The sequence below is a fragment of the Microcaecilia unicolor genome, chromosome 6, assembly GCF_901765095.1.
Source record: "Microcaecilia unicolor chromosome 6, aMicUni1.1, whole genome shotgun sequence".
NCBI lineage: Eukaryota > Metazoa > Chordata > Amphibia > Gymnophiona > Siphonopidae > Microcaecilia > Microcaecilia unicolor.
In genome coordinates this window covers 186,679,842-186,693,905 of record NC_044036.1, presented here as the reverse complement: position 1 = coordinate 186,693,905, position 14,064 = coordinate 186,679,842, and the positions used below count along the sequence as shown (strand labels likewise).

The 14,064-nt window shown below is 51.2% G+C and overlaps 1 protein-coding gene across 2 annotated transcripts in view; it reads left to right on the top strand.

The window, feature by feature from the left end:
- RBM5 (RNA binding motif protein 5) overlaps positions 1 to 14,064 on the top strand; it is a 247,830-nt gene that overhangs the window by 10,630 nt on the left and 223,136 nt on the right. For both annotated transcript variants that reach the window (XM_030205344.1, XM_030205343.1), the window contains exon 2: positions 8,749 to 8,822. In XM_030205344.1, the coding sequence (XP_030061204.1) occupies positions 8,806 to 8,822 (17 nt within the window). In that variant the 5' untranslated portion in view covers positions 8,749 to 8,805. The remainder of the gene's footprint in view (positions 1 to 8,748; positions 8,823 to 14,064) is intronic.

The following is a 14,064-nucleotide window of genomic DNA, read 5'->3' as shown; positions in this document are numbered from 1 at the left end:
GTGATCTGTCTCCAGCAGGTGGAAGGTGGTGAGCCCTTCAGTCTCATTCTTGTTCTTCTCTATTTTTTTCTGTATTTCCTGTATTTTTTCTATATTATCTCTTATTGGCTTTGTTCTCTGTGCACCCTTTTATTTCTGACAAGCAGAAAGCCTATTATGTGGAGGCAAAGGTCCGCAGGGGCCTTTTTAGTGCCTCGTGGGTGCTAAATTCGGGTGGCCTGGTCCCTCCCCCCTTTTCTTCCCTGATATTGTTTCTGAGCTTTGTTTGAAAAGTCCCCATATGTTTGATTTAGGGACTGAAGTTTAATTGGCACTGCTTCAGCCTCTTCTCACAAGGGTGTCCTGTAAGCCAGGAGAGACAGCCTCACTGATTCTGCATTGAAAGTAAATAATGACACAAAATAATTATAGCTCAGTTAATTTTTCTGTACAGTCTGTTCTGTACATTATCAGCTTCCTCAAGTGAAGTACCTTAGAAGCAGGGAGAGGCAGCCACAAGTATTAAAAAAAAAAAAAAAATCTAAGGTCAGAGCTCTGATCGTTTTGTTTCCTTGCAGTATCAGGCATTACAGCTCCGGTTTTGATTTTCCCTGCGTTTTGCCTCTGCTGTACTGGACTGTGTGTACCGCTTTAAAGAAATATAAATGATTTAATAGTGATGGCTGAGTAACTTCGCCGCTGTTTGTCAGCGGTGGGGTGTTGTAAATTCTGCACCGCTGTGGAAGCTTCTTTGGGGGAAGGGGTAGGGATGTCGTCTTCGTCCTCAGCGGGGGGGGGGGGGGGGGGTCCATTTTGGCTGACTCTGTAGCGGCAGGCTCAGCTCCGTCGGCGGCTCCGATTTCGGCTGGAACCGCCGCCATCTTGTCTCCCTCGTTCGCCTGCGGTGCTGGTTGCGGTCCCTCCCCCCAGTCCTCCCTGTTCTTGGCTGGCTCACTATGTGGGTCCTGCAATGGCTCAGACTCTTTGGGGGAAGAGTCTCTGAATTTGGGAGAGGCAGTAACATTTCTTTCTAGTCTTGGAAGACTTCTCGTTCTGCCGATTTGGCGGTTCTCTTGAAATGCTGCGCGTTTATCCTCTTGCTGCTGGGAAAACTTTGACAGCTGCGGTTTTCAGTGTCAGCGGGAAACACTGCCATTTTTACAGAAGGTCCTGCCGAGGCAGAGCAGCCGGTTTTCACGGTTGTATTCAATGTTTTTTCTTCTCAGCCCTTATTTTCTCCAGTAGCGCCGTCTGGAGGGATGAATTCTATATTACTAATTATTTCTTTTGCGTTACGGGATGTGGGCAGCGTTCTACATGTGTACTAACCATATTATCCCTGCTCCTCCTACTTTATTTTCGCTGAGGGTTTTTTAAATTCTTCTCTGTGCGTTCCATGGTTCTCTCGAATCTGGTGGGTGACCCTGTGTCTGATTCACGCCCTGTTATCTTGCTAAAGGCCCTGTTAGGTCTTTTCTATGACGTGATGATTGTTCGCAGATCAAAGAATTTTCTAGGAATGCTGAGTACATGGTGTTGATTCAGAATGGTTGGCTGCCGGGAGAAGTTCCTTCCGTAGGCAGTTTTCATATCTTCTAGCTGTTCATGCATGGCTGTTCTGGAAATTCAGTCTCTCGGACTCAGAACATAGAATGCCACAAAAGGGGGCAATTCTGTGCCTTGATGCTTCAGCTTAGGGTGAGTTGGTGCTCAGCATGGCAGGAAGGCACATTTATGATAGACTTACTAGTGCAAACCCACTCTTGTACCAGTTCTTAGGTCAAAATAAAAATCCTTTTCTCTGGGTGCAGGGGTTTATAGTGGGAGTTCTCAGCTAGCTGCACTGCCTGTTGGGATTTTTATTTTTCCTCTCCGCTCTTTATACCATGTATTCCATGGAGTAGAGGAGTAGCCTTGTGGTTAGTGCGGTGGTTTTTGATCCTGGAGAGCTGGGTTCGATTCCCACTTCAGCTCCTTGTGACTCTGGGTAAGTCATTTAACCCTCCATTATCCCATGATACAAGCGAGTACCTGTATATATGTAAATCGTTTTGGATGTAGTTGCAAAAAACCACAGAAAGGCGGTATATTAAGTCCAGTGGTGTGCTGGTAAATGTGTAACAGGCTCTCTCCCCGGTCCACCTCTGCGCCCCCCCCCCCCCCCCCAAATTGCAGAGCTGGCTATAGCCGGGGGGAGGGCGGCAATGCATTACTCCAGGAAAACATTTTTTAATGCTCCCAGGTTCCAATCTAATTCATGTTTAATGTGAGATAAAATGCCATAAATAAGTAAATATAAACTTTTAATGTTGAGAACCTGATGCTCATAACATGTCTGTTTTAGAAGCCCTTTACCAGGGGAAAAAAAATCTCTGCAGTATACCCAAAATGGCACAAACCAAATTAACATACAGACCAGGAATTAGGAGAACAGTCTTGCCAACTCTGAAAAACAATATGTTATCAAAATCTCAGAACCTAACAAACAGATCCCTATTCAGACACTTGGCCTTGCAGTCATACATGCACAACAGAGAGAGCCCATTTCCTTGTCATCAAGCAGATGAAGCCATTATGTATGGGTTGTGTCCATCAACCAGCAGGGGGAGATAGAGAGCACAACTTTTCACAGTGCCTCATGGCCAGCCAGCTCCACTGCCTCTTCAGTATTCTCTATCACCCCAAGCAGGGTGGCTGCAGCTTCTTCGAGCTCCATCAAAAATCTGCCTGGGGGTGGCTCCTGGCTTGCCAGTTGTTAGCCGGAGTGTTAGAGGCTATAGCAGCTTCACTTTGAAGGCACATAGGTTAGCCCTTTCCCTGCCTTACCCATGCCCCCATAGATGTGGACATATTAGCTTGCTTTTCCCTGTCCTTTCCCACTCAGTGGATGCAGGCACATTGGCTCGCCTTTCCCTGCCTTTCCCACTCATCTGAGCCTCCAGAGTTCTTATTACCTCTGCTTTCCTCACAGCGTTTAAAAAAAAAAAATGGAACAGAGGTTTTCCTTTGATTCTTCTATGGGACCGGAGCTGTGATACTCGGTCCGGTGAGGTAAGAGTGTTTTCTAACTCCTCCGGGGTGGACCCGCAATCGCGCCATTTTGAATTTTTCCGCCGTTTTCGGCGATGGCTGCAGAGAATGTAAAGCACTGTTCCCGGTGTGACAAGCGCTAATCAGCAGCGGGGCTCTGTAAATCATGCTGTACAGGCGTAAGAGCCGGCCCGAGCATGGCGAGCGATGATTCTTCCCGCTCAGAGCTGGCAGCGGACGCCATTTTGAATTCTCCGCATGGCGCAGCCTCCGTAGAGACGGAGAGCCCGGGGGGGGGGGGGCCTTGAATTGAGGCTATTCAGGGAGCGGCTAGCCCTGGATGGGCTCTGGGTGCCCAGCGCGAGTTTTCTCCCCTGATTTTGTGGTGTTATTGCACAAAGCATACATGCTGAAAAGAGCTCTCCTTCAAGGGTCGTCTGAGGCCCCTTCTATTGTTTCCCCCCCCCCCCCCCCCCCCCCCCCCCCCGGTGGATTCTGGCCTGGGACTGCCCGCTCAGGCTATTTTTCCTGATAATTGGCATAAAGAAAAGCGTAGAAGGGCTAATTCCCCTTCAGATTGTGGTGCACCTCTCTCCCCCCCCCCTCCCCCGGTCGGGCTGTGAGGATTCGGTGAATTCTGGCAGGCTTTCATGGTCTGAGGAGTCAGTCAGGTGCAGAATTACCACAGGATCTGGATGATCCCTCCGCGGTGAGGATTTTCCACCGTGATGAGCTGCCAGCACTTATTTCAGATGCCCTACAGATCCTTTCTATTGAAGAGGCTGACAGTGGCACGGCCTCCTCTGTGAATCCTAGGATGGCTAGTACCAAAAAGCCTACTCGAGCCTTTCCATTGCATGACTCCATCCAAGAGCTTATTTCTGCTCAGTGGGCTGACCCCGAGGGACCTTTGAAAGTTTCCAGGGCTATGGGGCAATTATACCCTGTGCGTGAGGAGCATTTGGCTCGCTTTGCAATGCCTAAAGTAGATGCCCTAGTCACTGCGGTGACAAAGAGAACTACCCTCCCTGTGGAAGGAGGAGTTGCCCTGAAGGATATACAAGACCGTAGGCTGGAAGCAGCACTTAAACGGTCCTTTGAAATTGCAGGTGTTACTGTTCGGGCGTCTGCATGCAGTTGTTATGCTGCTAGAGCCTGCCTGGTGTGGTTGCAACAGGCAGTGGAACAGCCCGGAGATGGAGCCCTTCTCGGATGTGGCTCCGCGACTGGAGTCGGCCTTGTCCTTTTTGGCTGATGCCCTTTATGATATTGTCAGAGCTTCGGCTAAACAAATGGCAGTAGCAGTGGCAGCTCGCCGTCTTATTTGGCTACGACATTGGGCAGCGGACATGGCCTCTAAGCAAAGGTTGGTGAAGTTGCCCTTTCAAGGCCTTCTCCTATTTGGTGAGGAGTTGGAAAAAAATTGTTAAAGGCCTGGGAGATCCTAAACCCCAGCAAAGATAGGCCGAAGCCTTCCTCCAAGGGCCAGGCTGTCCACTCCTTTTATAGACCTCGCTTCTGTGAAGCTAGAAGGTACCGCCCAGGGCGTTCTGCTGGGTTCACTTCTCGTGCCCGTTTTTCAGCAGAGGAACTCCTTTCGCTTGGACAAGCGTTCCGCAGCCACCGGCTCTAGGCTTGGAATTCAGGGGCGACCCTCTCAATGATGGTGCGCCGGCCCCCTCCTCGCTTCCTGTCATCGGAGGACGTCTTTCCCGAGGAGTGGGCCAATATTTCCTCAGATCAGTGGGTTCTGGACCTGATCAGAGATGGCTACAGAATAGAATTCAACGCCCCAGTAAGAGACGTGTTTGTGGAGTCCCGATGCGGTTCTGCCGCCAAATGGGCGGCGGTAGAGGAGACTTTGCAAGGTCTGATTCAGTTAGGGGCCGTGTTCCGCCGAACACGGCTACGGCCGATACTCCATCTACTTTGTGGTGCTGCGAAAAGGTGGGTCTTTTCGCCCTATTCTGGTCTTAAAAGAATTAAACAAGTCCATGAGAGTGCGGCATTTCCACATGGAAACCCTGCGCTCCGTCATTGCTGCGGTACAGCCAGGAGAGTTTCTCACGTCTCTAGATCTGAAAGAAGCTTACTTGCACATACCAATTTGGCCCCCGCACCAGAAGTTTCTGCGGTTTGCGGTGTTGGGAAAACATTTCCAGTTCTGGGCCTTGCCTTTTGGCCTCGCCACAGCTCCCCGAATCTTTTCGAAGGTAATGGTGGTAGTAGCTGCTTTGCTCAGGCGAGAAGGTATCAGGGTTCACCCGTACCTAGACGACTGGCTCATCAGAGCAGACTCTGTAACAGAGCTATCAAGCTACAGCCAGAGTGGTCTCAGTACTTCAGTCTCTAGGCTGGGTCGTCAGTATGGCCAAAGGTCACCTGACCCCCTCGCAGTCTCTAGAATATTTGGGGGCCAGGTTGGACACAGACACAGGCTATGTATACCTACCCGAGCTAAGGCGGTGCAAGCTTCAGAATCAGGTCCGTCTGCTCCTGAGGATGCCCCACCTTCGAGCTTGGGACATTGTCCAGCTGCTGGGATCGATGAAAGCCACATTGGAAGTGGTGCCCTGTGCGAGAGCGCACCTGAGACCTCTGCAGTATTCCCTACTTCAAAGATGGTCTCCAGTTTCTCAGGATTATCAATGCAGACTTTCTTGGTTCCCTGCGGCCCGACTCAGCATGGAGTGGTGGCTCTCAGCATGCTGCGGCGAGGAATGCCGCTGGCGCTCCCCAATTGGTGTCTAGTAGTGACAGATGCCAGCCTGAAGGGCTGGGGCGCACATTGCAAGGGGAAGCATGCCCAGGGTCTATGGACATCCGAGGAGTCGGAGTGGTCCATCAACCGCCTGGAGTTGAAAGCGGTGTTTCAGGCGCTTCTGGCCTTTCAAGTGACCCTGGAAGGATTGGCTGTCAGAGTGATGTCGGACAACACGACAGCAGTGGCCTACATAAATCGACAAGTCGGCACTCGGTGCAGAGCACTGGCCGCGCAGGCCGAACAGATTTGCCACTGGGCCGAGCTGCATCTTCAGTTTCTGTTGGCAGCTCACATTGCAGGTCAGAGCAAAGTGCAAGCCGATTATCTAAGCAGACATCAGATCGATCCAGCAGAATGGGAACTAGCAGACGAAGTATTCCTGCAGATATGGGGCAAGCCTGTGATGGATCTTATGGCGACAAGTTCAAATGCCAAAGTCCCGTGCTTCTTCAGCAGACGGAGAGATCCTCGCTCGGCAGGGTTGGATGCCTTGACTCAGCCCTGGTCTCCGGGCCTACTATATGTGTTCCCTCCGTGGCCCTTGATAGGGTGCGTACTCCTGTGGATTCAGCTGCACCCAGGAAAAGTGGTCCTCATCACCCCGGATTGGCCCAGGAGGCCTTGGTATGTGGACCTCCGACAGATGCTAGTGGAGGCTCCCCTTCCTTTACCTCTGGTACCGAACCTGTTGTCACAGGGCCCGGTAGCCATGGAGGACGCCTGCTGCATTGGTCTTATGGCATGGCGATTAAGAGGGCGCAATTGAGGGACAAAGGCTAATCAAACACAGTCATTTCCACTCTCCTGCAGGCCCCCAAGCGTTCCATTTCCATGGCTTATGCCAGGATTTGGCACCAGTTTGAGTCTTGGTGTGCTTCAAAAGTGATCACACCCATGCGGGCTCCTGTCTCGCCGATTCTGGACTTTTTGCAGGATGGTGTACAAATAGGCTTGGCCTATAATTCCCTGCGGGTGCAGGTGGCACCGTTGGCCTCCCTTCGTGGTAAGGTTGAAGGCGTGTCTTTAGCTGCTCATCCAGATGTGGCACGGTTTCTTAGTGGGGTGCTTTGGCTCTGGCCTTCCGTGCGAGCACCCTGTCCAGCTTGGAAGCTGGGGCTAGTTTTGAAGGCCCTGCAGGCTTCTCCTTTTTAGCCGCTTCGGCGAGCATCGGAGAAAGATTTGACACTAAAGGCCGTTTTTCTTGTGGCCATTACTTCGGCGAGACGGGTGTCAGAGCTCCAGGCGCTGTCCTGTAGAGACCTATTTCTGCATTTCTCAGAGTCCGGGGGTCACGGTTCGGACCGTGCCTTCTTTCATGCCTAAGGTGGTTTCAGCGTTTCACCTAAACCAGCCTATTTTCTTGCCCTCCTTTGATAAGGAGGAGTTTCCAGAATCTTTTGGGCAGTTGCACCTGTTGGAGGTGCGCAGGACTCTGCTGCAGTATCTGCGAGTTACTATCTCTTTCAAGATCTATGATCATCTGTTTGTTTTGCTATCAGGTCCTCGCAAAGGGTCTCCAGCGTCTAAAGCCACTATTGCCCGCTGGCTCAAAGAAACTATCTTTTCAGTTTATCTGCTTGCCGGCCGGTCTCCGCCTGTAGCCTTTAAGGCGCATTCTACCAGAGCGATTTCTTCCTCTTGGGCTGAAACTGGAGCACTCTCTCGTCAAGAGATATGCAGTGCAGCAACATGGGCTTCTAAGCTCTAAAATGCGCATCCCTCCTAGCAGCCACATCCAGCCTGTAATGTCGGGCAAAAGTGCTAGCGTGTGGTGTGACCTGTCCCACCCTATATAGGGATTGCTTTGTTACATCCCATACGTAATGGCTTCATCTGCTTGATGACAAGGAAGGGAAAATTAGGTTCTTATCTTGGTAATTTTCTTTCCTTTAGTCATAGCAGATGAAGCCATGAGCCCTCCCTGTATGATTGTCTGTATGCTGTGAATCTGTTTCAGGTTCTGTTCTTGTTTCCTGAAGTTCTTTCCTTGGGAGAAAGTTGGAAAACAAGTCTTCAGGATTCATGTTCACTTATAGGAGGATGAGTCCATTCCCTCCAGTTTGTTTTGGAGGACGAGTTTATTTCCTCCAGGAGGGTGTGTTCATTCCCTCCTTTTGAGTTCATGCCCTTGTTAAGGGGCCATCGTTCGCTGTGAGGAAAGTTCATGTTATTCCCATTGCGGTTTGCCATACTGCTTTGGAATCTTCAAATACTGAAGAGGCAGTGGAGCTGGCTGGCCATGAGGCACTGTGAAAAGTTGAGTGCTCTCTATCTCCCCCTGCTGGTTGATGAACACAACCCATACGTAATAGCTTCATCTGCTATGACTAAAGGAAAGAAAATTACCAAGGTAAGAACCTAATTTTTTATGAATCTTGAGTACAAATTTGTATGTAATGTAAGGTTTGGTACTCTGTTTGTTTATAAGTGGTGTTCCCCTTGTGTGAATGACACTGGACAGGTAAGAATTCTGCCCTTTTTGCTGGTGCCTACGTTTAGGGGGGGGGGGGGGGACAACCTTCCACTCTTGTAATTTGCAATTCATCATTTCTGTGGATCAAACACATTTTCAAAAATGTATTGAATAAATCAATGTTTCCTGATCTTGGAGGCACCCCAGCCAGTCAGGTTTTTGGAATATTCACAATGACTATTCATGAGAAATTTGCATACACAGCCTCTGCTGCATGTAAATCCCTTTCTCATGAATATTCATTGTGGATATCCTAAAAACCTGACTGGCTGGGGTGCCTCCAGGACCAGGTTTAGGAACTATTGGAATAGATCATATGTAATTCATTTGAAAGATATTAGCAGCATTAAGATGCATAAGTCTGCTGTATAGGGAACATCTTGGTGTCCTGTTATTTTTGGTATTCCTTCTCGCTAGGTGTGACATCCGTGGCTGGTGTATTGATAAGTTCTCTCCACGAAGAGCTCTTTTTGTTGTGCTCACTTGTTCTCTTTTCCTTTAGGTTCAGTATTTGGATATTTCAGCACTGGAATTACTCAACAACTGGTGACAAGGAGTAATGGGTTCAGATAAACGGTATATGATTTTTTTTTCTTCTACACTTGGCCTCAACAAATGTTTTTAGGATCTAGAACCCACCCCACATTCTTGAGTTCAAGACTTGGAATGAGTGGGGCTATGTGGAAAGGCCAAAGATTCAGCTGCTAAGAGTGGGTTAAGTACTGTACCCATCTACCCCCAAGAAGCTACAGCCTTAGCCTCTGCATTGGCCACCTGCCCCCCCCTCCTAGCAGCAGCCTATTTTAACCTCTCCCTACCATTCATCCACCCGCTCCCAGCAGCCTAAAACTTCATCACCTACACAGTCATTCTAGCAGCAGCCCCTCAATCCTCTTCCTCCCCTACCCACCCTAGCCAAATAGAAACAATGTTAAATTGAGCCTACCAACAGGGTGCTAGAGAATCTCCTTGATAACCATTCCACTTCCATTGCTGCGTGTCTCCTCCTGATTTTTAACAATGCTCCATGTGGGCTGCCTTTCCAGGTGGATATCCCCCTCAACCCCTCCCTATGATGCACATTCTTTCCTATCTGTCTCCCAATGATTCTCCCTTCCACTCCCCCCCCCCCCCCCAAAAAAAAAAAAAAAACCTGAATCCATCCATCTGCACATGATATTTCAGCTCTTGCACCCCAGTACACAAATAACCTTTCCTTGTCAGCAGCAGATGAATCCATTAACTCATGGGTTGTATCCGCCTACCAGCAGGTGGAGATAGAGAACAGTGAAGAACCACAGTGACCCTTGGACGGCTAGCCCCATCTGCCTTCAGTATTTCTCTATCTCCCAGCAGGTGTGGACGTAGCTTGATCAGCTCCTGGATTTCTGCCTGGGGTGGCTCCTGTGCCTTGCCAGTTGGGTGTTGTGGCTGGTGGTGCCCACTTTAAAGGCATATAGGTTCGCCCTTTCCCTGCCTTACCCATTCCCCCCTCCTCCCGGAGTCCCTCTGTTGCTGCCTACCTCCAACTTTCCTCACAGCGTTAAAAAAAATAAAAGGCACGCTTGTACAGCGTTGCTATTTCTGAGGCTTTCTCCAGAAATTCTGGTTCAGTGCAGCTTGAGCTCGTTGACTTGGTCTTCTGAGGTGAGAGTGGTGCCCATCTCCTCCGGGGAGGTTCCCGCGGACAGTGTTCTGAGTGGGGTAAGGTTTGGTGCAAAGCCGCCATTTTATTGCTATATTTCCGTCCAGTCGGGCGATGGCTGCTGAAGGAGTTAAGCGCTGCTCCCGTTGTGGTAAACGCAGGTCAGCAGTGGGGCTTTGCAGTACGTGCTCCTTAGACGCTCGCGCTAGTACGAGCATGGCGAGCGGTGATTCTTCCCGCTCGATGGAGCTGGCAGCGGGCGCCATTTTGGAAGCGCCGCATGACTCGACCCTCGCGGTGGCAGAGGAGTCTTGAGTGCAGGGGGACGCCTCGTTTCGAGGCTGCTAGAGGAGCTCCAACCTCCGTTTTTCCTAATTCGGGGACCCCTGAGTTTGTGCTACTGATGCATAAAGCCTTCATTCTGAAAAGAGCTCTGCCGCAGGTGTCTGACACTGCGTTGCATTCTGGATTCCCTCCGGGTGTTGATGGCCCAGGGATAGCTATAGATGGTATTTCTTCCCCCAAGCGTTGGAAGGACGCTAAACGTAGACAGGTAAATTCCCCGTCTGAAAGTGGCGCATCTACTCCCCCCCCCCCCCCCCCCCCCCCCCCGGCCGCGGTCAGGCTGTGGGGATTCTGAGGGATCTGTCAGGCCCTCATGGACGAATGATCCAGAGGAGGGTGCCTGTATGCCACTGGATTTGGGTGATCCCAGTGTGGTTCGGATTTTCCACCGTAACGAGCTGTCAGCTCTCATTTCTGACGCCTTGCAGGCCCTCTCGATTGATGATCCTGCTGAGGGCGATGCCTCCTCTGTTAATCTTAGGATGGCGAGTACTAAGAAGCCTACTCGGGCCTTTCCTGTGCATGACTCCATCCAGGAGCTCATTTCAGCTCGATGGTCTGACCCCGATGGGCCTTTGAAAGTAGCCAGGGCTATGGGTCAGCTTTACCCTCTTGAGTGAGGATCACTTGGCACTTTTTGGGATGCCTAAAGTGGACGCGTTGGTCACGGCGTTGACTAAAAAGACCACTCTCCCAGTAGAGGGAGGGGTCGCCTTGAAAGACATGCAGGACCGGCGGCTGACGCCCTTTAAGATCTGGTAAGAGCTTCGGCTAAACAGATGTCTGTGGCGGTTTTTGCCCGCTGCCTTCTTTGGCTGTGGCATTGGGCGGCTGACATGGCCTCTAAGCAAAGGCTGGTGAGGTTACTCTTTCGGGGCCTCCTGTTATTTGGAGAGGAATTGAAGATTGTTAAAGACCTAGGGGACTCTAAGCCCCAGCTGTTAAATGAGGATAGGCCGAGGCCTTCTTCCAAGGGTCCTGTGTTTCCCTCCTCTTCCAGACCTCGCTTCTGTGAAGCTCGCAGGTATCGCCCGGGGCGCTCTGCTGGGTTTTCTCAACTTGCCTGTTTTCAGCAGAGGAACTCCTTTTGTTCGGACAAACGCTTCTCAGGGGCCGGTTCAGGGGCGTCCTCCACAATGATGGGACGCCGGTCCACTCCTCGGTTCCTGCAGTAGGAGGACGTCTTTCCTTCTTTCTCGAGGAGTGGACCGAGTTTACTTCGGATCAGTGGGTCCTGGACCTGATCAGAGAAGGTTACTGATTGGAATTCGGTGCCCCGGTGAGAGACGTGTTTTTGGAGTCCCGATGCGGCACTGCCGTCAAATGTGCGGCAGTAGAGGAAACCTTGTGAGTCTTGCTGCACCTTGGAGTGGTGATCCCGGTGCCTCCCGCCGAACGCGGCTGCGGCCGCTACTCCATTTATTTTGTGGTGCCTCGAAAAGGCGGGTCTTTCAAACCGATCTTCGACTTAAGGAAATTCAACGAGGCTCTAAGAGTGCGTCATTTTCACATGGAAACCCTGCACTCCTTCATTGCGGCGGTACAGCCAGGAGAGTTTCTCATGTGTCTGGACCTAAAACAAGCGTATTTGCACATTCCTGTTTGGCCCCCGCATCAGCGGTTTCTCCGGTTTGTGGTGTTGGGACAACATTTCCAGTTTCGGGCCTTGCCTTTGGGCCTAGCCACAGCTCCCCGTACCTTTTCCAAGGTAATGGGGGTGGTAGTTGCCTATCTCAGGCGAGAGGGTATCAGAGTTCGCCCTTATCTCGACGACTGGCTCATCAGAGCGGATTCAGCAGACGAAAGTAGTCTTGTCACAACCAGAATGGTTACAGTCCTGCAGACTCTAGGCTGGGTGGTCAATACATCCAAAAGTCACCTGACCCCCCTCTGTCTCTCGAGTATTTGGGGGTCCGGTTCGACACGGCCTCAGGGTTTGTCTTTCTCCCTGACCTCAGGTGGTGCAACTACAGAATCAGGTCCGTTTGCTCCTGCGGATGCCTCGCCCTTGAGCTTGGGACTTTGTCCAGCTGCTGGGGTTGATGACTGCTACCTTGGAGGTGGTTTCATGGGCGAGAGCGCATATGAGGCCAAGTGGCCTGCTCCAACAATGGTCTCCGATTTCCCTGGAATATCAACGCAGACTTAACGTGGCTCCCTGCGGCCCAACACAGTATGGATTGGTGGCTTTCCGACAGGATGCGTCAAGGAATACCACTAGCGCTTCCTTCTTGGTGCCTGGTGATAACGGATGCCAGCCTTTTGGGCTGGGAGCGCATTGTGAGGTACGTTATGCTCAGGGTCAGTGGACACCCCTGGAAGCGGGGTTGTCCATCAATTGCTTGGAACTGAGAGCGATATTCCAGGCTCTTATGGCCTCCCACAGGACTCTGAAGGGGCTTGCTGTCCGGGTTCTGTCAGGCAACACGACAGCGGTGGCCAACATAAATCGTCAGGGCGGCACTCAGTTCAGGGCCCTGGCCGCGGAGGCCGCGCAGATTTGCCACTTGGCCGAGCTCCACCTGCAGCTTCTGTCAGCAGCTCACATAGCAGGTCAGAGCAACGTGCAAGCCGATTTTCTCAGCAGGCATCAAATCGACCCAGCGGAATGGGAACTGGCAAAATACGTTTTTCTTCAGATTTGTGCCAAATGGGGGTCTCCCGGAGTGGATCTAATGGCGTCAAGTGCAAACGCCAAAGTCCCTTGCTTTTTCAGCAGGAGAGATCCTCACTCGGCGGGTTGGATGCACTGGCTCAACCCTGGCCTCAGGGCCTCCTGTATGTGTTCCCTCCTTGGCCCTTGATAGGACGAGTCCTGCGGATTCGACTACACCGGGGATTAGTGATTCTCATCGCTACGGACTGGCCAAGGCATCCGTGATATGCGGATCTCCATCGGATGATGATGGAGGCTCCATTTCCTTTGCCTCTGGTGCCAAACCTGTTGGTTCAAGGTCCGGTGTCTATGGAGGATCCCTGCCAATTTGGTCTTACGGCCTGGCTCTTGAGAGGGCGCAATTGAGAGATAAGGGCTACTCTAACAAGGACATCTCCACTCTCTTGCAGGCCCGCAAGCGGTCTAGCTCCTCAGCTTATGCTCGGATCTGGCGCAAGTTTGTGGTGTGTTTCAAAGGCGATCAAACCCACGCGGGCTACAGTCTCGCCGGTGCTGTACTTCCTGCAGGGTGGCTTACAAAAAGGTCTGGCTTACAATTCCCTTTGAGTTCAAGTGGCAGCATTGGCATGCTTTTGAGGGAAAGTCTCAGGCTTATCCTTTGCTGCTTATCTGGACATTGCCCGATTTCTGAGAGGGGTACTTCGGCTCCGTCCTCCTGTGCTGTCGCGTTGTCCGGCCTGGAACCTGGGGCTGGTGTTGAAGGCTCTCCAGCATTCACCTTTTGAGCCGCTTAAGCGAGCTTCGGAGAAGGATTTGACTCTCAAGACAATCTTTCTGGTGGCCATTACATCGGCTAGACGCGTGTCTGAGCTTCAGGCGCTGTCCTGTCGGGACCCTTTTCTACAATTCTCTGAGTCCGGAGTAACGGTATGTACAGTGCCTTCCTTGCCTAAAGTGGTTTCAGCATTTCACCTGAACCAGCCCATTTTTCTTTCTTCCTTTTTTTCTAGGGAAGATTTTCCGGATTCCTTTGGACAATTCCGTCTTTGGATGTCCGCAGGGCTCTGTTGCAGTATCTACAGATGTCAAATGACTTCAGGACTTCTGATCACCTTTGTGTATTGTTGTCAGGTCCTCGACGCGTTGTGTCCGGCGTCTAAGGCCACTATAGCCCGTTGGCTCAAGGAAGTAATTTTTTCTGCGTATCTGCT